General features: G+C 43.0%; 1 protein-coding gene across 4 annotated transcripts in view; it reads left to right on the top strand.

Moving 5' to 3' along the window:
- TOGARAM1 (TOG array regulator of axonemal microtubules 1) overlaps positions 1-24,064 on the top strand; it is a 125,408-nt gene that overhangs the window by 89,370 nt on the left and 11,974 nt on the right. For 3 of the 4 annotated variants that reach the window (XM_080685062.1, XM_080685061.1, XM_080685059.1), the window contains 6 exons: positions 9,676-9,781; positions 10,078-10,313; positions 10,718-10,876; positions 13,882-14,008; positions 17,599-17,717; positions 23,834-24,023. In XM_080685062.1, the coding sequence (XP_080541188.1) occupies positions 9,676-9,781; positions 10,078-10,313; positions 10,718-10,876; positions 13,882-14,008; positions 17,599-17,717; positions 23,834-24,023 (937 nt within the window). The remainder of the gene's footprint in view (positions 1-9,675; positions 9,782-10,077; positions 10,314-10,717; positions 10,877-13,881; positions 14,009-17,598; positions 17,718-23,833; positions 24,024-24,064) is intronic. The other variant, XM_080685060.1, reaches the window with a different exon arrangement.

Raw genomic sequence — 24,064 nt, 5'->3', positions numbered from 1 at the left:
TGAAATATACAAAATAACAAAACTCAAAATGAAATTAGATAATCTGTATAACTCAATATCTATTAAGGAAATTGAGTTTAAAACTTTCCCACAAAGACAACTACAGGCTTAGATAATTTCATTAGTGTATTATCCCAAATATTTAAGGAAGAAATCAACTCTACACAATATTCTAGAACATTGAAGATGTTAGAGTACTCTCCATCTAATTCTTTGAAGCCAGTATTACCCTAATATCAAAGCCATAAAAAGACCAAAAAAAAAAAAAAAGAAAGAAAACTACAGAATTATACCCAATATATCATGAATATAGATGCAAAAATCCTTAAAACAGAACTATTTATTTCCCCTTCTCCTAGTCCCAAATCTGCTTCTCCACCAGTATTCACCATCTTACTTAATGCCCCTGCCATGGACATTTATTTGTTTGTACTAAGTAAGTGTTAACTTTTTCTCATTTCTTCCCATTTCATCAGTTTTACTGTTTATAAAACACTAGAGGCCCGGTGCACGAAATGCGTGCACGGGGGGAGGGGGTGTCCCTCAGCCCAGCCTGCACCCTCTCCAATCTGGGACCCTGACCGCCCGTTTAGGCCCGATCCCGGTGGGTCGGGTGGTCGGACATCCCTCTCATAATCCAGGACTGCTGGCTCCCAACTGCCCTCCTGCCTGCCTTCCTGATTGCTCCTAACCACTTGTGCCTGCCAGCCTAATCACCTCTAACCACTCCCCTGCCAGCCTGATTGACGCCTAATTGCTCCCCGGCTGGCCCAATTGCCCCTAACTGCCCTCCCCTGCTGGCCTGGTCACCCCTAACTGCCCTACCCTGCCAGTCTGGTCGCCCCTAACTGTCCTCCCTTGCAGACCCGGTCACCCCGAACTGCCCTCCCCTGCTGGCCTGGTCATCCCTAACTGCATTCCCCTGCTGGCCTGGTCATCCCTAATGGCCCTCCCCTGCAGGCCTGCCCCCCCCAACTGCCCTCCTCTGCAGGCCTGGTCGCCCCCAACTGCCCTCCCCTGCTGGCCTGGTCACCCCTAACTGCCCTCCCCTGCAGACCTGGTCCCCCCCAACTGTCCTCCCCTGCAGGCCTGGTCCCCCCCAACTGCTCTTCCCTGCAGGCCTGCCCCCCCAACTGCCCTCCCCTGCAGGCCTGGTGCCCCCCAACTGCCCTCCCCTGCTGGCCTGGTCTCCCCCAACTGCCCTCCTCTGCTGGCCCAGTCACCCCTAACTACCCTCCCTGCTGGCCTGATCGCCCAAAACTGCCCTCCCCTGCAGGCCTGGTCCCCCCAGATCGGCCAGACTCCAGAAGCAAGCTAACCTACCAGTCCCCCAAACTGTCCTCCACTGCAGGCCTGGTTCCCCCCCCAACTGCTCTCCCCTGCAGGCCTGCCCCCCCCCAACTGCCCTCCCCTGCAGTCCTGGTTCCCCCCAACTGCCCTCCCCTGCTAACCTGGTCTCCCCCAACTGCCCTCCTCTGCCAGCCCGGTCACCCCTAACTGCCCTCCCTGCTTGCCTTGTCACCCACAACTGCCCTCCCTTGCAGACCTGATCCCTCCCAACTGCCCTCCCCTGCTGGCCATCTTGTGGTGGCCATCTTGTGTCCACATGGGGACAGGATCTTTGACCACATGGGGGCAGGCATCTTGTGTCTTAGAGTGACAGTCAATTTGCATATTACTCTTTTATTAGATAGTATATCCTAAACCCATTCACGTACTGCAATTTCTGCTACTGTTCTTCTAATCTAAGCCACAATTGCCTCTCACCTGACAGGGACTAGTTTCCATGCATCCATTATTTGCCCACCTCATATAACAACCAGAGAGATGCTTTTAAAACATAAATCAGTTACCTTCATGAAAAAACCCTCCAGTGGCTCTCTAAAACACACACAAAACAAATTTTTAACTGTTCACTCTAGCTTACAGGGTCCTTTAACTGCTTACTATAACTTTCAGGGTCCTTCATTATCTGCCCCTTGCCTCTTTTTTTTTTTTTTTTTTTGTAAACTTTATTGTTGAGAGTATTACAGATGTCCCTCTTTTTTTCCCCAATGCCCCCCTTCACCTGGTTTCTGCCCCACCCCAGGCCTTCACCACCCTATTGTCTGTGTCCATAGGTAATGCATGTATGCATATAAGATCTTTAGGTAATCTCTTCGCACCGCTCCTACCCCCCTTTCCTCTGAAATTTGTCAGTGTGTTCCATGTTTCCATGCCTCTGGTTCTATTTCATTCATCAGTTTATTTTGTTCATTAGATTTCTTGTTCACTTATTTTTATTTTTAGATTCAGTTGCTGATACACATGTATTTATTGCCATTTTATTGTTCATACTAGAGGCCCGGTGCACGAATTCGTGCATCAGTGGGGTCTCTCGGCCTGGCCTGTGGCATCGGGCCGAAACCGGCTCTCCAACATCCCCCGAGGGGCCCCAGATTGCAAGAGGGTAGAGGCCAGGCCAAGGGACCACACCGCTGCACAATCGGGGCTGGTGAGGGACGTGGGAGGTTGGCCAGCTGGGTAGAGACCGCGGGAGGGCTCCAGGGTGTGTCTGGACCATCTCGCTCAGTCCCGATCGGCCAGACCCCAGCAGCAAGCTAACCTACCGGTTGGAGCATGTGGTCAGTGCATGTCATAGTGACTGGTCGACCGGTCGACTGCCCCTGGTGGTCAGTACACATCAGAGCGAGCGGTTAAGCGGCCTTAGCATATCATTAGCATATTACGCTTTGATTGGTTGAATGGATGACTGGACGATTGGACACTTAGCATATTAGGCTTTTATTATATAAGATTTTTCTTCTTCCTCTTACTCTTCTTAAAGAATACCCTTCAACATCTATCTATATAATAGAGCAGGGGTGGGCAAACTTTTTGACTCGAGGGCCACAATGGGTTCTTAAATTGGACCAGAGGGCCGGAACAAAAGCATGGATGGAGTGTTTGTGTGAACTAATATAAATTCAAAGTAAAGGAGCGGAGGGGAAAGCAAGAGAACCCTCCGCTCTTTCGGCTCCGCGGGCCGGATAGAACAGCCGAACGGGCCGTAGTTTGCCCACGGCTGTAATAGAGGAATATGCAAATTAGCCAGGACACTGCAACGTCACGACCGAACAGCAGGGACCTGAGGCTGAATGGTGCCTGGCCAGGGCGAGGGACCTCAGGCCACGCCCCCACCCTTCAAGGCTTGATGGGGGACCTCAGGCCATGCCCCTTGTCTGGTAGGGCTTGATGGGGCACCACAGGCCACACCCCCTGCCCCAGTGCTGGGCCGGGAGACCTCAGGCCGCGCCCCGCCCACCCCGGTGCCAGGCCAGGGGGCCTCGCTGTGCCCCCCTGCCCAGTAGGGCTTGACAGGGACCTCAGGCCGCGCCACTCGCCTGTTGGGACTTGACAGGGGACCTCAGGTCGTGCCCCCCCTGCCCCAGTGCCAGGCCGGGGGACCTGAGGCTGCGCCCCCTGCCCGGAAGGGCTTGATGGGGTGGGGCCGGCCGGGTCTGGGTCTCACCCAATGGGGGTGGGGCTGGCCAGGTCTGGGTCTCCTGCATTTTTGAAGCACATTCGGGTGGTGGGTAGGGACTTGACAGGAAGGAGATTTTCATATACATTTTACTAATTTTCTTTCATCTCTGACATTTCTATTATAGAGAAAGGGCAAATAGCAATATTAAAATATTTCCTCTAATTAATTCCCTTTTAATGTGCATGAATTTCGTGCACTGGGCCACTAGTTTCATATAATACTGGTTTGGTGGTGATGAACTCCTTTAGCTTTTACTTGTCTGTGAAGCTCTTTATCTGACCTTCAATTTTATATGATAGCTTTGCTGGGTAGAGTAATCTTGGTTGTAGGTCCTTGCTATTCATCACTTTGAATATTTCTTGCCACTCCCATCTGGCCTGCATAGTTTCTGTTGAGAAATCACCTGACAGTTGTATGGGTGCTCCCTTGTAGATAAGTAACTGCTTTTCTCTTGCTGCTTTTAATATTTTGTCTTTAACCCTTGGCATTTTAATTATGATGTGTCTTGGTGTGGGCCTCTTGGGCTTCCTCTTGTTTGGGAGTCTCTGTGCTTCCTGGACTTGTAAGTTTATTTCTTTCACCAGGTAGGGGAAGTTTTCTGTCATTATTTATTCAAATAGGTTTCAGTATTTTGCTCTTTCTCTTCTCCTTCTGGCATCTTCCCCTTCCCTCCTCTTTCCTCCCTCCCCCCCCCCCCCCCCCCCCGCCATTGTGAATGTTGGTAAGCTTAAAGTTGTCCTAGAGGCTCCTTACACTATCTTCATGTTTTTAGATTCTTTTTCCTTTTTGCTCTTCTGGTTGGGTGTTTTTTCTTCCTCATATTCCAAATTGTTGATTTTACTCTCAGAATCCTCTACTCTACTGTTGAATTCCTGTAAATTATTTTTTATTACAGTTAATGTATGCATAATTTCTGACATGTCCTTTTTCATGTCTTTGAATTCTCACTAAGATCCTTGAAAGTCTCACTAAATCCCATGAAGCAAGCTCTCATTAAGATCCTTGAGTAGTAACCTTAGAACCATTGTTTTGAATTCTGCATCCAGTAGCTTGCCTGCTTCCATTTCTTTCATTTGTGACATGTTTCTTTGTCTCTGAATTATGGCTGCTTCCCTGTGTTTCTATGTATTAGGCAGAGCTGCTATGTCTCCTGGAATTGGTAGAGTGGCCTTGTGTAATAGGCTTCCTTTAGAGCCCAGTGGCTCAGCCTCCCCAGTCACCTGAGCTGACTGAGCTTGCTAGGTTCACCCCTGTGTGGGCTGTGTGAGCAGTCTTGTTGTAGTTGAGCCTCGATTGCTGTTGGTGTCACTGGGAGAAACTGACACCAACAGCAAGTTGGCTGTGAGGACCAGTTGCTAGTACAGTGGGAGAGCTCCTGTTCAGGAGAAACCCCTATGGATCAGGACTTGCTTCCATGAGGCTTTGCTGCTCACTGAGTCTGCCCCTTGAATGTGTTGCTTACGGATGTGTAGAGTTGTAATCTGGTATGGTCTGAAGCTGTCCACCAGGTGCACTGGCTCTGGGGTCCCCAGGGAGTTGCAAAGTCAGCCACTGCCTGAGGCCACCTGGCAGGAGCCACAGAGAGATCTGCAGATGGCTGCTATTTGTATTGGGCTTGGAAGAGCCCAGTCAAGGCCCACCTCTGAAGCAAAGCAGGTTGCTGCTAGTGCTGGTTCTTGGGCCTCTTATTGATAGGTTTGGGGCATGGTGACACCAGCTGCTGCTTGTTTGAGAGATTTTCAAAAAGTCTGAAGCCTGAGCCAGGACAGGCCATCCTATCTAATAAAGAGGGAATATGCTAATTTACCATCAGTCCATCACAAAGATGGATGCACCCACAGTTGAAGCCAAGTTCCCATAAGGAGCCTTAACAAGCAGTCAGCAGGGACCTGAGGCTACGCCCTCCCCCGCCCCCATAGGGCTTGACAGAGGACCTCAGGCTGCATCCCCCACCCGGCAGGGCTTGACAGGGGACCTTAGGCTGTGCCCCACCCCCTGGTGTCAGGCTGGGGGACCTTAGGCCATGCCCCCCATCCCAGCACCAGGCCAGGGGAACTCAGACCGCACCCCCTGCCCAGTGGGGCTTGATGGGAGACCTCAGGCCACGCCTCCCGCCCCAGCATTGGGCCAGGGGACCTGAGGCTGTGCCCCCCCTGCCTGGCTGGGGTTGACAGGGGACTTCAGGCCGTGCCCTCCACCCAGCGGGGCTTGACAGAGGACCTCAAGGTGCACCCCCAGTGCTGGGTCAGGGGAACTCAGGCCGTGCCCCCCACCCAGCATCAGGCTGGGGAACCTCAGACCGCACCCCCCACCTGGCGGGGCTTGACAGGGGACCTCAGGCCACGCCTCCCGCATTGGCACCAGGCCAGGAGACCTCAGGCCATGCCCCCCACCCAGCGGGGCTTGATGGGCACCTCAGGCCTTGCCCCCTGCTGCAGCGCCCGGCCAGGGGACCTGAGGCCACGGCCCCCGCCTGGCGGGGCTTGATGGGGGACCCCAAGGTGCGCTTCCCATTCTGGTGCTGGGCTAGGGGACCTCAGGCTGCTCCCCCCGCTCCAGTGCCAGGCCAGGGGACCTCAGGCCATGCACCCCCACCAGGTGGGGCTTGACTTCATGCCCCACCCCCCCACCCCGGCACCAGGCCGGGGGACCTAGACTGCACCCCCCGCCCCAATACCGGGCCAGGGGATCTGAGGCTGTGCCCCCCTGCCCAGCGGGGCTTGATGGGGGACCTCAGGCCATGTCCCCCACCTGGCGGGGCTTGACAGGGGATCTCAGGCCATGTTCCCCACCTGGTGGGACTTGACGGGGGACCTCAAGGCATGCCCCCCACCCTGGTCTGGGCTAGAGGACCTCAGACCACGCCCCTCGTCCTGGTGCCGGGCCAGGGCCCCTGAGGCTACGTCCCCTGCCCGGCAGGGCTTGACAAGGGTGGGACTGGCCAGGTCTGGATCTAGCCCAATGGGGGCAGGGGCTGGCTGGGTCTGGGTCTCACACGATTTGAGGCGCATGTGGGTGGGTGGGAACTTGACTCTGGGTCCCGTGGTGCGCCCCAGACTCTGACAGGAAGAAGGTTTTCATATACATTTTACTAATTTTCTTTCATCTCTGACACTTCTATTATAGAGAAAGGGCAAATAGTAATATTAAATTACTTCCTCTAATTAATCCCCTTTTAATGTGCACGAATTTCGTGCACCGGGCCACTAGTTCATATAGAAAAGCCACTGCAAACAGCTTGGGTGGGGCTGGCAAATTGGATGGGGCCAGGTCTCAGGGAATCACCAAAGCAGAACAAACAGTGTGGGTCACCCTGAAGGAGACTCAGATATGGCTGCCAGTCTGCTCTGCTGGGGGAGGGGGAGGTGTAGGGAGGAGGAGTCCCAGCACAAGAACAGTGACCCCTGTGAGCACACCCTCCCCCAGCATGGGAGAGCTGCCCCCGAGTTCCTGCCCCAATGCCAGACAATTCAGTTACTCCCCTTATGTCCCTGGGTTCCCCAAATTCACTGCCAGATGCTGAAGCTCAGAGGAAGCGGCCATGTAAGTTCATGTGCTGGCCCTTTAAGCGGAACTGCCTGGGGCTCTAGCAGCCTTGGTATCAGTCAGCCACAATCCCCACTGGTTTTTACTGCTCGAAGTTACAGGGAATTCTCATCTTGGCTCCAGAACCCTGGGCTGGGGGTCTGGTGTGCGGCTGGGACCCCTTGCTTTTCATGGGCGGCCTCCGCAGCCAAGATATCCCTCCTAATTTAAAAAAAAAAACACCGCCAAAACCGGTTTGGCTCAGTGGATAGAGCGTCAGCCTGCGGACTGAAAGGTCCCGGGTTCGATTCCGGTCAGGGGCGTGTAACTTGGTTGTGGGCACATCCCCAGTAGGAGGTGTGCAAGAGGCAGCTGATCGATGTTTCTCTCTCATCGATGTTTCTATCTATCCCTCTTCCTTCCTCTTTGTAAAAAATCAATAAAATATATTTAAAAAAAAAAAAATAAAAAAAATAAAAATAAAAAAAAAAATAAAAAAAAAAACACCACACCTGTGTGTCGGACCAGCCCATTCCATTCCTCCTACCAATCTTGATGTACTTTCTTTACTTCTACTTCTCTAGTTGTAGGACTTCCATTCAGCCAACTTTCAGGTGGTTGTGAATGATGGTTGTTCTGTATTTAGTTGTAATTTTGATGTGGTTATGGGAGGTGGTGAGTACTGGCGTTTACCTACACCTCTGTCTTGGTTCTCTCCCTTGTGTCTTTTTGTAGCCTCATTCCCTACCATGCTCTGCCTACTTATCCACTCTATCTACCTGGCTGTTTTCTGTACACCCAAGCTCATTTCTAACTCAAGATCTTTGTACTTCATTCTTTGAACAGTTTCCCAATGGCTTTCTCTTTCACTTCATTCAGATAACTGTCAAATGTCAGCTCCTCAGAAAAGCTTTCTTTCATGACCCTCACTAAAATAGTGTTTTTCCCCATCGTCTTACGCTGCTTTATTTTTTTAAATATATTTTTATTGATTTCAGAGAGGAAGGGAGGGGGAGAGAGAGATAGAAACATCAACAATGAGAGAGAATCATTGATTGGCTGCCTCTTGCACTCCCCCTACTGGGGATTGAGCCTGCAACCCTGGCATGTGCCCTTGGCTGGAATCGAAACTGGGACCCTTAAGTCCACAGGCTAACGCTCTATCCACTGAGCCAAACCAGCTAGGGCTGCTGCCTTATTTTTAATATTCCATTTTGTGACCTGACCTTATTTTTTTTTCTCATTATAAGATCCATGAGGATAGAGATGTTTTCTCTTTTTCAGATGAACATTTCACATGAAGTTGGGAAGAATCTGTGTTCTGCTGTTATTGATTATAGTGTTCTATAAATGTCAAGCAGATCAAGTTGGTTGATAATGGTTGCTAATGTTTAAGTTTTCTGTGTTCTTACTGATTTTCTGTTTTATCAATTACTAGGAAAGGGCTTTTGAAATCTCCAACTATAATTGAAGATTTGTTAAGTTTATTTTTGTTGTTGTTATTTGTTTCCTTTTAGCACTTAGATTTTGTTCAGTTAATTTCTGGCTTTTATATTTCTGACCTGAAGTCTTCTGTAATTCTTATCTTTGTTCTTCTGTATGTTATGTGTCTTTTTCTATAGCTACCTTTAAGAGTATTCCCTTTAACACTCTTTTTAGCAATTTGATTCTGATTTCCCATATTGTGGTGTTGGGGGGTGTGGTGGTTTTGTTTGTTTTTTGTGGTTATCCTTTTTAGGGCTTATTCTTGGATCTGAGAGTTTATAATTTTGATCAAATTTGGAAGAATTTCAGCCACTGTTTTTTAATTTCTTTTGTATACTTCTCTCAACTCCACTTTCTGTTTACTTTTATGTGTATAGAATTGGGTTGGTTCTACATCTAAATTGTTACTGTAAACTGTTTTATGCTTATCTATAAAATGAAAATTTTGAACCAGACAGTTATTAAGTAGGTTTGTTTTTACCACCTTAGAATCTTAGGTCTTTTCTGTTTTTCATAATTTATTCAGAGAATTTAACTGCTTAAAAAATAACCATTAACTTAATATTACCAACTTAGGAGACTCACTTTAGTTCACGTTATCAAACCCACAAGATGAAACCATCCAATTTGAAATGTTGGATCCAATTGAATCCACCCTGTTGGTGTTAGTATTCACCTACCCTTCATCTGGCTCATTACATTAGATAATGAAAAGAAATACAAGTTATAGAACCACCTATTGGTGGTTCTCTGTTCTTGAATTACTGTATTTGTTCAACAACAAGGTAACAGGTAGTTATTTTTTTCCTATTTTTGTTTTACTGTTTCCCTCACCTTTTGTTTGCCATTCCTTTCCCTCTTTTTTAGATAGAATATGGCACTCTTACTAGGGGACATACATTTTCCTTTTTATTTACAAAGCATGATCTTAGTTTGTCAATAGTGGTTTTGAATCGTGAAAGAGAACTATTAGAGCAAATAACACGTTACATATTTTTTTAATTTGAAATTCCTACATGATAAGGGAAAATAGGCAAGGTGTCCTCATTGGCAGTATTTCATACACAAAAGAAGACATCCTGTTTCAGTTGAGCCCCATTTTAATAAGTGATTTTGTCATTTGTTTCTTTTTCCCATAGGGAGAAGAAAATTGAGGGACTGAATTTTATTAGATGCTTAGCTGCTTTTCATTCTGAAATATTGAACACAAAGTTGCATGAAACAAATTTTGCAGTAGTTCAAGAGGTAAACTTATTTTCAGCTGAGTTAAGGATTGTTTGAATAATAAAGAATAAATATGCCACATTTATTTTACCTCTAAAAAAAAACTGTTCTAAATGATGTTAGTAGGTTTGTATATAGTTAAAATAACTCATGCCTTACTTTGCAACATTTAAAAAATTATTAAATGTTTATTTTTAGTATATAAGATAATACATGTTAAAACATGTTATTTTAATAGTAAATTTGGTTTCAAAGTTATTATTACTGATTTTCTTTCAGAATATCAGCAAAATGTACATTTTAGAAATTTTTTTTAGGTGAAAAATTTACGCTCTGGAGTTTCTCGTGCTGCTGTGGTCTGTTTAAGTGATCTTTTCACTTACCTGAAAAAGAGCATGGATCAAGAACTAGATACTACAGTAAAAGTTTTGTTGCATAAGGCAGGAGAATCAAATACATTTATAAGAGAAGATGTTGACAAAGCCTTGAGAGCTATGGTCAGTAATGTAACTCCTGCACGTGCAGTTGTTTCTCTTATCAATGGAGGACAAAGGTAATGTTCAAAATAATCTTGATATGTCCTTAAACTAAAAATGCAGTTGTTTGTATCTTTGGTATAGAGAAAAACTAGCAGATTCCAGTATTATTTCAGTTGAAAAACATTTATTAAATAATATGTTTGTAATAAAAACTATATTAGGTGCTGAACATACAAAGAATAATACGATTTTTCTAATAATATTATCTACTTTTGTAGATCTAGCACTAAATAAATGTTAGTGATTGAGTTTTTATTTATTTTTAACTTCTTGGGGAGGGATAGGAAATGCAAATAATTTGTCATTTTAGCTTTCAAGGGTGTGAAGGTTAGTAGTTTAATCATTTAACTTTAAAGGTATATATTTGGAAAATTGTTTATATATCAACTTTGTTTTAATTCACCATGTTTCCTTATAGCCATTTACACATTGCAGTAAGAAGATGTACAGCCCAGCACCTTTCAGATGTAGTGGAACTTATGGAGGTGGAGCGTATTTTATCTGGAACAAAAGATATGGCTGAACGTATATTACCAGCCGCTGCTAAGTTTGCTCAGGACAGCTCACAAGAAACCAGGTGAATGGTTGCTAATATTTGTTGAATCTCTTAGTATAAGGGTTTAATATAAAGAAACAAATGTTTAAAAAGAATGAACATGTTTTTAAATGTACAAGTGGTGTACTCGGGAATTGGTGCTGGGGGGAATGGTTTTATATAACCAGTTTGTAAATGATCTTTGGGGAGTGCACAGTGAATCCTCCAGATTTACAGATGACACTACAATAATTCTGTGTAGTAAGATGCCATGCTACATGGATGAACTGCATGAAAATGTCACAAGACTGTATGAGTGGGCAGAAAAGTGGCAAAAGAACTTCATTGTGAGAAATGTAAGGTAGTGTATTTAGGGAGAAATGATATATTTTCCAAGCAGCCAGGTAAAATCAAGAAAATAGGTACACATAAAAAATGGATAGCATACTAACTCCAGAAACATGGGATATCTGCACTTAGAAAGTTATATGAATTTTTAATTGCTATCTGTACTTGAAGAACAATTTTATGAAGGTTAAGAACTGTCAAAGAAAGATGGCAAAATAATTAAGATGTGTATGGTACAGTGGGTGTAGTGGTGACAGAAATTTTGGATGTAGTCAGAAGCCTAGGTTCAATTCCTAGCTCCAATCACTGTTTGCCCTTAAGCAAGTTACTCAGCCTCTGTTAGCCTTTGTTTCCTTGTCTATAAAATTAGGAAAGTTAGACTGGGAATTGATAATGCCCCACACAAAATCTAAAAATTTATGGCAGTTATATATGAAGTTAGATTAAAAGGGGAGAGGGAGACTCCTGAGTTCAAAGTAAAAAAGGATATCAAATTTTTAACATTTTAAGATGCCCATTACTTGAGGTAACAAGTTAATCTTGTGGGAGTCATTATATCAAAAGCTAATAATATAGAAGGTAACTGTTAATTTTCTACTACTGCATAACAAATTACCACAAATATAGTGGTTTAAGTCAATACATTTTTTTTTTTTTTTTTTTTTTTTTTAGCTTACTGTTCTTTATGTTAGAAGTCTGGCATGGCTCAACTGCTTCCACTTAGGGTCTCACAAGGTGGAAATCAAGGTGACCACAGTGCTGGACCCTTACCTAGAGGGTCTATAGAAGAATCTGCTTACAGATTCATTCCACTTGTTGGCCAAATTTAGTTCCTTGTGGTTATAGGAATGAGTAACCATTTCTTTGCTGGCTGTCAGTCAGGGTTCTCTCTCCGTTTCATAAGGATAAGAACCTGACTTTTGTTGTAAGCCACAGAAAGCTCTCTGCTTTTAAGGGCCCATGTCATTGGATTAGATCTAGATAATTTCCCTATCCTAAAATCATCGGTACCATCCTATCTAATAAAGAGGGAATATGCTAATTGACCCTCACACCATCACAAAGTTGGCAGCGCCCACAGCCAGTAAGGAGGGAATATGCTAATTGACTTCCCCGCCATCAAAGATGGCGGCGCCCCCAGCCACAAGATGGTAGAGCCCAGTCCCCTTAGCCCCACCAGGGTGGCAGGCAAGACTGCCTCTTGAGTCCTCCAGTCCTCTCAGCCCTCCAGCCGCCCAGAGCCAGCCCAAGGTGCAGGCAAGCCTCAGATGGTGGCTGCCCAGCCGCCCAGAGCCGCCGGAGGCTCAGGTAACCAGGGCCACCCGAGGCTTGTGCTGCCGATAGTAGCAGCAGCAAAGGTGTGATGGGGCGTCGCCTTCGCCTGATCGCCGGGTCGCCTCCCCTCCCTGAGGGCTCCCGGACTGTGAGAGGGGGCAGGCCGGGCTGAGGGACCCTCCCTCCAATACATGAATTTTCATGCACCGGGCCTCTAGTATAACATAATCCTGAAAGAGCAGGACATCCTGGAGGAACCATTTTGGAAGTTCTACATACCCCATTAATGTGCAAAACCGTTTAGGAGTGTTGGATCCTAATAGACTATTTATGAACAAAAAAAGATAATGGTCGTTTTGTGTCATAACTTTTTCTTGATGGCTTAGTAATTCTTACAATCCATTTGTCACTTCCTAGATTCTTATTTGAAAATTTAAAATTAGAAAATGGTTACAAAGTTCCAGTTTTAATATTTCTCACATTTTGTGTTCCTATTGCCTGCTTACTTGGTTGTTTTAGCCATTCCCAAATTAGATCCTCTGGTAGACCTCTTGTCTTTAACATTCTGGGCCAAAAGTTAGTTAGAATTGTTTTTTGAAATTAACTGATTAGGAGCTACCTATATGGGCATAGACCTAATTCTGGTTGTGAGAAGAGAAAAGGTAATTTTTATTCTCTTATATACCCTGTCTGTAATTTCATTATCTTTAAGAATCTGTTGGTATATATGATTTTGAGATCATCCTATACCCCTCCCCCTCAAAAGCACTGCCTTCTCTGGTTCTTGTAGTCCCATATACATATCCTAAGTTATAGGCAAAAGTATAACTGTAATTTATTTGGGGGCCAAACTTCCTTGAAAAATAAAATATGGTATTGTTATGAGATACTGTATGATCTCTCTATCCAAAAGTATTTCCAATATGCACTTCCATGATATTTGAGTTTCTACCATTAGACTGATATCTTGGCTTAAGGTATTATCCTAAAAAAAAAAATTAGTTTAAATTCATATATCATAAAAATTCTAGTTTGGAGAGCATTACACATTCATTAATATACAAACCACGATTTATCAACTAACTTTGGGTGTATTTTAGGTAGCAGAGAATAGGTTTTTGACAAATTGAATTCCAGGTAAGTTGTGACTAGGAAAAAATAGAGTCAGAAATACAGAACCAAGGGGAGGTTGACTCAGGTCAAAACATCTAACAAGCAGATGAGCAGCAAAAGGACACTGGGCAAGGAGCCCAGAAAAAAGATAAGAATTATCCTAATTCATAGTTTTACCAAAGGCCATCCTTGATATGGACCCTAGAGTGCCTGAAAAATAGACTTAAAGCTTTTGGATCCTCATATCTAAGGACAGAAATTGAGCTTGTTTAAGACGTAAAACTATTTACATATTTCTCAAATATCTATAGGTATTATGGTCGAAAGATGCTTTTCCTCATGATGTGTCATCCTAATTTTGATAAAATGCTTGAAAAGTATGTCCCATCTAAAGATTTGCCATATATTAAGGAATCTGTTAAAAGCTTACGACACAAGGTATGTAGAAAAAGTTTAATATAAACAACTTTCAAAGCAAAGTTTATTTGCCCAGAAAGGTAAAGGATAGAAGTAATTACTTTTTCAATTGTCTTTGTTGATCATTTAGAATATAACTACAGTAGCATTTCAGCAACTACAATGCTAAGTAGACAACCATAGTGTCAATAAATGTATATTGAACAGAAGCTTGATACTTGGTGGTTTATTGGAGTTACAAGACTTGGGTTTGAATCAACTATGAGAATTTAGCAAATTAAAAAATATAATTTTAGGCACATCATTTTTTAAAATATTTTTTTATTGATTTTAGAGAGAGAGAGAAACATTGACATGAGAGAGAAAAATCAGTTGCCTTCTGCATGCACCTCAAACCCGCAACTTGAGTATGTGCCCTGACCAGGAATTGAACTGGTGCTTAACCAACTGAGCCACATCAGCCAGGGCAGGCACATTTTTTCTTTAACCAGAAATTTTATTTTTGTAAAATGAGGATAACAATGTTTATTATTCTGGGTGCCTGCTTTATTTATCTTGTATGTTTCACTATTAGAGCTCCCACCACACTGCAGAGCATTGATAAGGAGCTCCTTGAGAGGAAGCCCTTTCTCCTGATAAGTAATGGGATTTAGAAATGTCTATGAAATGAGTGGCTCAAGGAATACCAAGTAAATTAAAATGTGAAATTGTCTTGTAGAGAAGTATTCCATTCACATATTAGTTTTTGTAAAAGTATGTTTAATAATGTAAAATTTTTCTATGGTAATTTATGTTATTTCTTTCTGATAACCTTGGGCAAAGGATTAATTTATGAAAGGATATTTCAAAGCTATATGGTGATATACATTTTATTTTTTTATTTATATTTTTATATTGATTTCAGAGAGGAAGAATGAGGGAGAGAGAGAGATGGAAACATCCATGATGAGAGAGAATCATGGATCGGCTGCCTCCTGCAAGTCCCCCACTGGGGATCAAATCTACAACCCGGGCATGTGCCCTTGACCGGAATCGAACCTGGGACCTTTCAGTTCGCAGGCTGACACTCTATCCACTGAACCAAACTGGCTAGGGCGTAATATACATTTTAGAACATTTTTTCTGCCTATTGATGTTAAAGACTTCAGCTTCATTCCCATAGAACTTATTAAAATAACCATGAAAAAATTATCTTACTCATATGAGGCATTTTATATTTGTGAATTATTTCACATACAAGTGTCAGGGGGATAAAAAAGGTTTCAAATAGTTATTATCAAAAGGTTTATTCTCACACTGGTGTTCCATAGGAATTAATTGTTTATGCAATGTGTTCTTATTCTAATATATAAAAACCCTGGGTTGTAACAACCAGTAACGACGGAGGCTCAACCAACTGGAAGTCAGTCCTGCAGTCAGCGCTGGGCCAGCGCTGACTGCTTCTGCTGCAGGCGCGGTGCCCCAGCACTGACTGCTGAGGGGGCTGCGAATCAGGGCCAGAGAGAGGCCTGAAGAGAGAAGCAGGAACTGATCCGTTGCCTCTGTGGCAGCTTTTGATCAGCACTTGTCTCTCTCTTTCTCACCCAGTTTGGCCAGCAGCACGCCTCCATTTCTCTCCAGGCCTCCACCAGGGCAGCTGATCAGCCCCACCTTTCTGATTAGGCCCCATTGATAGGCCCAGAGACGCTGACTGGCATAGAAACTGACCAATCAGAACCAAATCTGGGTCAACTGTGAGGAGCCAATGGCTGCCTAGGAGGCAGAGCTATTGACACTGACTGGCATAGAAACTGACCAATCAGAACCAAATTGGCTGGTAGAGGAGGGCAGTTGGGGGCGAGATCAGGCCTGCAGGGGAGGGCATTTGGGGGCAAGATCACGCTAGCAGGGGAGGGCCATTGGGGGTGAGATCAGGCCGGCAGGGGAGGGCAGTTGGGGACAAGATCAGGCCAGCATGGGAGGGCCGTTGGGGGTGAAATCAGGCTGGCGGGGGAGGGCAGTTGGAGGCATCCAGGCCAGCAAGGGGAGGGCAGTTAGGGAAGAGATCAGGCAAGCAGGGGAGGGCCGTTGGGGGCGAGATCAGGCAGGCACAGGAGGACAGTTGGGGGCCACCAGGCCTGCAAGGGAGGGCTGTAGGGGGCGAGATCAGGCAGGCACGGGAGGGCAGTTGGGGGCAACCAGGCCTGCAGGGGAGGGCAGTTGGGGGCAAGATCAGGCCAGCAGGGGAGGACAGTTGGGGACGAGATCAGGCCTGCAGGGGAGGGCAGTTGGGGACAAGATTAGGCCTGCAGGGGAAGGCAGTTGGGGGCGAGATCAGGCCAGCAGAGGAAGGCAGTTGGGGGCGAGATCAGGCATGCACGCAAGGGCAGTTAGGGGCGATCAGGCAGGCCGGCAGAGGCAGTTAGGGGCAATCAGGCAGGCAGGCAGGTGAGCGGTTAGGAGCCAGTGGTCCCAGATTGCGAGAGGGATGTCCGATTGGAGAAGGCGCAGGCTGGGCTGAGGAAACCACCCCCCGATCTGTGCATGAATTTCATGCACCGGGCCACTAGTTTTCTATATAGAGGTTAGGTTTAAGAAGAGTACTTATAGCCCTAGCCAGTTTAGCTCAGTGTATAGAGTATCGGCCTGCAGACTCAAGGGTCCCAGATTCGATTCTGGTCAAGGGCATGTACCTTGGTTGCAGGCACATCCCCAGTAGGAAGTGTGCAGGAGGCAGCTGGTTGATGTTTCTCTCTCATCGATGTTTCTATCCTCCCTTCCTCTCTGTAAAAAATCAATAAAATATATTTAAAAAGCCCTAACCAGTTTGGCTCAGTGGATAGAGCATCGGCCTGCGGACTCAAAAGTCCCAGGTTCGATTCCGGTCAAGGGCATGTACCTTGGTTGCGGGCACATACCCAGTAGGGAGTGTGCTGGAGGCAGCTGATTGATGTTTCTCTCGCATTAATGTTTCTAACTCTCTATCCCTCTCCCTTCCTCTCTGTAAAAAATCAATAAAATATATTTTAAAAAATATATTAAAAAAGAAGAGTACTTATAAAATATAGCATATTCATTTTTAAATTTTTCACATATTCATTTATAAAAATTTAAACACTTTACCAAGCCAGTATCATTTCCTATTAATTGTTCACATATTTTGTTAATTTACTACTAATTACAAGGTACTTTATATATATCTAATACTTGATAATTTTTAAAGCATAAACATAGCAGATTATTAAAATATTTTCAGTCATGCCCGGCTGGTGTGGCTCAGTGGTTTAGTGTTGACCTATGAATCAGGAGGTCATCGTTTGATTATGGTCGGGGCACATGGTCAGGTTGTGGGCTAGATCCCCAGTAGGGGCGTGCAGGAGGCAGCCGGTCAATGATTCTCTCTCATCATTGATTTTTCTCTCTCTCTCCCTCTCCCTTACCCTCTAAAATTAATAAAAATATATTTTTTAAAAAAATAAATAAATGTCATTGCCAAACCCCCAAAAATAAAAATGTTTTCAATCATAAAAACAAATTAATAATGGTTGCTATGAAAATTACATTTTATGAGTTATTTCAATTTACTAGTGTTAAGACTTTCATTACAGTGCCTTTCTTTATATGACCTACAGGGCTTGGGAGATTTACCATTAGATACTTCTTCAGCAAAAGGAAGACGATCTCATACTGGCAGTGTTGGAAATGCAAGGTCATCATCTGTTTCCAGAGATGTTTTAAATTCAGCTGAAAGGTAGAATCGTTTGATAGTCCACTCAGGGGTCCTCAAACTTTTTAAACAGGGGTCCAGTTCACTGTCTCTCAGACCGGACTATAGTTTAAAAAAAAACTATGAACAAATTCCTATGCGCATTGCGGGCCCGAGATGAGTTGGCTGCTAAGCAGGACAGGCAGCGGCACCCAGCGGGCTGGATAAATGTCCTCGCGGGCCGCATGTGGCCCACGGGCCGTAGTTTGAGGACCCCTGGGAGGAATTACTCTCTAGTGACAGTAGTCTCATTTGGATGTTTCCATAAGCTATCCCAGAGGTATTTGCCAAAATTTAACAGAACTCTAAAAGTTGTTAAGGACTTAGAAAGTGTGAGGTAATTAGATCTAATAAGGCAATTATGCATATACTTACAACAACTTGCTTTTACATGTATTAAACATTAGTAAAGCTTTAGTGTTATTGAACTTAGCAATAGTATGCTTGTGTTGGATAGCTGTGATTAATTTTTTGTAATATATAGCCTTTACTTTTTTTCCTTAATTATAAAAGTAATACATAATTATGGTTAAAGAAAAAACAACTTTAGGAAATACAAACATTAAAAGAAGAATTTAACCAATAATACCAATAACCAGTAAAAAACTGCTCGTAAACATTTTATAAAAATAATTATATATGTAGTTGTCTCATCTGTTTTAATTCTTTTAACAGCATTTAGTAGGTTGATTATTTCATTTTTTTAAATCTTTCAAAAGTATTATGGTTGCTCTGATATATTTTAAACATTTAAAAACTATATGAGTAGCCCTGACCGGTTTGGCTCAGTGGATAGAGTGTCGGGCCGGGGACTGAAGGGTCCTGGGTTCGATTCCAGTTGAGAGCATGTGCCTTGATTGCAGGCTCGATCCCCAGTGAGAGGTGTGCAAGAGGCAGCTGATCGATGTTTCTCATTGATGTTTCTGACTCACTGTCTCTCTCTCCCTTCCTCTCTCTAAAAAGTCAATAAAAATATATATTTTTAAAAACTGTGAGTAAATATATAGGTATATTTTATGTTTTCTGAATTTGTATATCTTTCAAATATTTTATAAACTAAAATAATATGTTTTATTAAAAATAAAAATTCTTGTGACAATATATGCTTTGGGGACCTTGTGATTGAAAGCATAGTCAACAGAACAGCTGCATTGGCATCACCTAGAAGTTTATTTAAAAATGCAAAATCTTGTACTCCCCCCAGGCCTACTAAATCAGAATCTGTTGTTTTCTACATTGAGATATAGTCGCATAAGATCCTATATCAGATATTTTGGTCAAAAATGTTTTTTTCACACCCAACAAAAATCATTTTTTAACATTTATTGAGAGTGTACTGTGTGTTACTAGTGAATTACTTATTTTGTAGATGTTTCTCAATTTGGGTTTATCTAATATTTTCTCACAGGTGAGGCAGGAATACCACAAAAATGATATTTTGCCCTTCTTAGTGCATCGTTTCATGAGGTGGATGATGTTATTATCTTATTATTGATAATGTAACAGTAGTTTCTCCTGGTATTGAAATAATGCTGGTTAATATCATTGTGGTTTCTTCTTTAATATAGGAACTTTTTCTTTAATATAGGGGCTATTTAGAAATGTGTTTAATTTCCAAATATTTGGAGATTTTTCAAATACATTTTAGTTAATAATTCTGAATAGTTCTGTTGTGTCATTAATTGTACTCCATATTATTTCAGTTCTTTTAAAATTACTGTTTTATGGCCCAGCATATAGTTTGTTAGAGAATATTTTTATATCTACTTGAAAGAAGGTGTATTTATATTGTGATTGGGTGTAATGTTCTATAAAATGTCAGTTAGGTTAAGTTGATTGATTTTTTAAATAAACTCTTCTATATCCTTACTGATTTTCTATCTACTCTCTATCAACTGCTGAGATAGAAGTATTGATATCTCCAGCCATATTTGTGAAATTGTTTACTTATACTTTAAGTTCTATCACTTTTTGCTTTATGTATACTGATGCAATGTGATTAATGTGATTAAATTCACATATATTTGGGATACTTGTGACTTTTTGATAAATCGACCTTTTTATCATTTATTAAGTCTCTCTCTCCTTCCCTCTTAGACTATTTCTTTTCTTAAAGTCTACTTGTCTAGTTTTGTAATGTTTGTATGATGTCTTTTTTATTTCAGTATGTCTTTCTTTTTTAAAAATAACTGTTGCCCTAGCTCAACCGTGGGCAAACTACGGCCCGCGGGCTGGATCCGGCCCGTTTGGCTGTTCTATCCGGCCCACGGAGCCAAAAGAGCGGAGGGTTCTCTTGCTCTCCCCTCCGCTCCTTTACTTTGAATTTATATTAGTTCACACAAACACTCCATCCATGCTTTTGTTCCAGCCCTCCGGTCCAGTTTAGGAATCCATTGTGGCCCTCGAGTCAAAAAGTTTGCCCACCCCTGCCCTAACCACTCCCCTGCCAGCCTGATTGACGCCTAACTGCTCCTCTACCAGCCCAATTGGCCCTAATTGCCCTCCCCTGCTGGCCTGGTCCCTCCCAACTGCCCTTCCCTGCAGGCCTGGTCCCCCCCAAACTGCCCTCCCCTGCCAGCCTGGTCGCCCCTAACTGCTCTCCCCTGCTGGCTTGGTCACCCCCAACTGCCTTCCCCTGCAGGCCTGGTCCCCCCCAACTGCCCTCCCCTGCAGGCCTGGTCCCCCCCCAACTGCCCTCCCCTGCAGGCTTTGTTGCCCCTAACTGCCGTCCCCTGCCAGCCCCGTCACCCCTAACTGCCCTCCCCTGCTGGCCTGATCACCCACAACTTCCCTCCCCTACTGGCCATCTTGTGGCAACCATCTTGTGTCCACATGGGGGTGGCCATCTTGTGTGTTGGAGTGACGGTCAATTTGCATATTACCCTTTTATTAGCTAGGATGTTTGGTGTAAGCCTACATCTTGATATTATTGTTCAATTAGTCCTATGTTTTTTGTTTCTTTTTTTCTCTTTTCCTCCTTTCTTTTGAATTGATTGATATGTGTGTTTCTTGTTTTATTTCATTAACTCCTCATCCTTTTTTTTAAGTGATTGATCTAGACTTTGTAATATACATACTTTACAGTATATATTTTTGTCTTCTCATAGTCTACTTTCAAATAATATTAGACCAATTTAGGTATAATGTGAAAAACATATAACAGTATACTTTCATACCTTCTTTTCATCTTTTATGTTATTTTTGTCTCCACAATACATTCTTGTTATATTTACTTTGAACAGTCAATATAGTGGAAAAGAAATTATCCTTCCTCTTTTGTCATAAGTTAATTGATCATGCATGTGTGGGTTTATCTCTGAGCTCTCTATTCTGTCCCATTGATTTATGTGTCTATTTTTATGCTAATACCATACTGTTTCAATTATTGTAGTTTTGCAATATAGTTTGAAATCAGGAAGTGTGATGCTTCCAGCTTTGTTTTTCTTTCTCAAAATTTGTTGGTCCTCTTTTGGGACAGCGACTTCAGGTACTCACAGTAGTCCAGCATTTAACATACCATCAAAGGCTTATCTAAAATATAGCCTCTAACAAAACTAGGCTGTCCCTTAAGGGGCAGACTGGAAGAGGACAATGGGGGAAAAAAAAGGGGGACATAGGTAATATTTTCAACAATAAAGATTAAAAGAAGAAAAACTACACTGTCCCGAACCCCTGGTAATAGAATTGTTTACCTTTTTACCAAAAAGGTTAGAAAAGCACCAAAATCTGCATGTGGCATGTGCCCAGGCTGACTCCATGGAGTTCGTTCTGTGAGACCTAAAGTTCTAATGAGATTGCCTAAAACGAAAAAAATATGTCAGCAGAGCTTATGTTAGATCCATGTGTGCTAAATGCTTCCATGACAGGATCAAAGCGTGCTTTCCTTATTGAGGAGCAAAAAATTGTTGTGAAAATATTGAAGGCACAAGCACAGAGTCAGAAAGCTAAATTTTAAAAATGAAGCTTTTTTGAGTAATAAAAGCAATGAAGGTCGGGGGGGGATTGCTTTGGTTATTCTGGGTCTTTTGTGGTTTCATATAAATATTAGGGTTGTGGAAAATACCACGTGCAGGGAAGGACAGTTGGGGGGACTAGGCCGGCAGAGGAGGGCAGTTAGGGGTGACCGGGCCGACAGGTGAGGGCAGTTAAGGGTGACCAGGCCTGCAGGGGAGGGCAGTTGGGGTTGACCAGGCCTAAACTGGCAGTCAGAAATCCCTCTAGCAATCCGGGACTGTTGGCTCCTAACTGCTCACCTGCCTCCCGGCCTGATCTCCTAACGCTCTCCCCTGCCAATTCTTTTCGTTCACGAGCACAAAATATCTTTCATTTATTTGTGTCTTCAATTTTATCACTGTCTTACAGTTTTCAGTGTACAAAGTCTTTCACTTTCTTGGTTAAATTTATTCCTAGGTATTTTATTCTTATGTAATTGGGATTTTTTTTAATTTCTCTGTCTGATAGTTTATTATTTGTGTTTACAAATACAACTGAATTTTGCATATTGATTTTGTATTCCTGCAACTTTACTGAATTTAATGATTAGTTCTAAAAGTGTTTTGGTGGAGTCTTTAGGGTTTTCTGTATGTAATATATCATTTTGCACATAGAGACTGTTTTATTTCCTCTGTTTCTTTTGTTGTTGTTGTTTTGTTTCTGTTTTTTTGTTTGTTTGTTTGTTTAATCCTCATTCGAGGATATTTTTTCCACTGATTTTTAGAGAGAGTGGAAGGGAAGGAGAGAGACAGAGAGAGAGAAGCATTGTTGTGAGAGAGACACATCAATTGGTTGCCTCCCACCATGACTGACCTGGACTGAGGATGGAGCCTGCAACCGATGTACCTGCCCTTGACCAGAATTGAACCCAGGACTCTTCAGTCCACGGGCTAATGCTCTAACCACTGAGAAAACTAGCTAGGGCAACTTCCTGTTTTTCCATTCAAATACCTTTTATTTCTTTTTCTTGCCTAACTGCTTCAGCTGGGATTTTCAATAGTATGTTGACTAAAAGTGGTAAGAAGAGTCATCCTTTTCTTATTCCTGATATTAGAGAAAAAACTTTCAACTTTTCATTGTTGATTATGATATTAGCTGTGGGCTTATCACATATGGCCTTTAATACGTTGAGGTACATTTTCTCTACATCCAATTTGTTGAGTATTTTTATCATGAGTGGATGTTTATTTTTATCAAATGCTTTTTCTGCATCTATTGAGATGATCACATGACTTTTTATCCTTCATTTTTGTTAATGTGGTGCATCACATTGATTGATTTGTGGATGTTAAACCATCCTTGTATCCCTGGAATAAATCCCACTTGGTCATTGTGTATGATTCTTTTAATTTATTGAATTTGGTTTACTAATATTTTTGTTGAGGATGTTTGTATCTGTTCTGTTATCATTCATAATGTCTTCTCTTTTTTAAATAAATTTTATTATTGTTAATATACCTAGTGAGTTCCTCGATGTTACTTTATCTTTTCCCCCTAAGGTGTATTAGTGTTATTTTACTATCAAATGCATCCTGTTGTGTTTTTCTAAAGCCTCACACATTTTTATGTTTTGTTTTTTTTAATATGGTTTTGCCCAGCCACCATGGCTCAGTGGTTGAGCTTCACGACCTGTGAATCAGGAGGTCATGGTTCGCTTCCAGTCAGGCCATATACCCTGGTTGCCAGCTTGATCCCCAGTGTGGGACATGCACGAGGCAGCCAATCAGTGATTCTCTCTCATCATTGATGTTTCTATCTCTCCCTCTCCCTTCCTCTCTGAAATCAATAAAAACATTATTTTAAATATGTTTTTATTGATTTTTAGAGAGAGAGTAAGGGAGAGGGAGTGAGAGAAACATCGGTTGGCTGCCTCCTGTGCACCTCATACTGGGGACCAAGTCCACAACCTGGACATGTGCCCTGACCAGGAATCGAACCTGTGATCTCTTGGTGCACGGGATGACGCTCCACCAACTGGCCCACACCGGCCAAGACAGGTCACTTTGTGAATTTTTAGAAAATAAATATATAATGAGAATTACGTTTTAGGTTTGTGTTTTATATAGGACATTAATAATAAAATTAAATTTACCTTTCTTTTACTTTAGAGAGGTAACTGAAATTCGTGAAGTCTCCAGAAAGTCAGTTCCCCGTAATTCCTTAGAAAGTGCTGAGTATATCAAAGTCATAACAGGTTTATTAAATGCAAAAGACTTTCGTGATCGTATTAATGGGATTAAGCAGCTTTTATCAGATACTGAAAACAATCAAGAGCTTGTTGTTGGAAACATTGTGAAGGTAAGGACACATCAAAATTAATTTTCGTTTTCAATCTGTTG

The sequence above is a fragment of the Plecotus auritus genome, assembly GCF_963455305.1.
Source record: "Plecotus auritus genome assembly, chromosome: 1".
NCBI lineage: Eukaryota > Metazoa > Chordata > Mammalia > Chiroptera > Vespertilionidae > Plecotus > Plecotus auritus.
The sequence above is the reverse complement of the archived record's forward strand: the minus strand, read 5'-3'. Positions and strand labels throughout refer to the sequence as shown.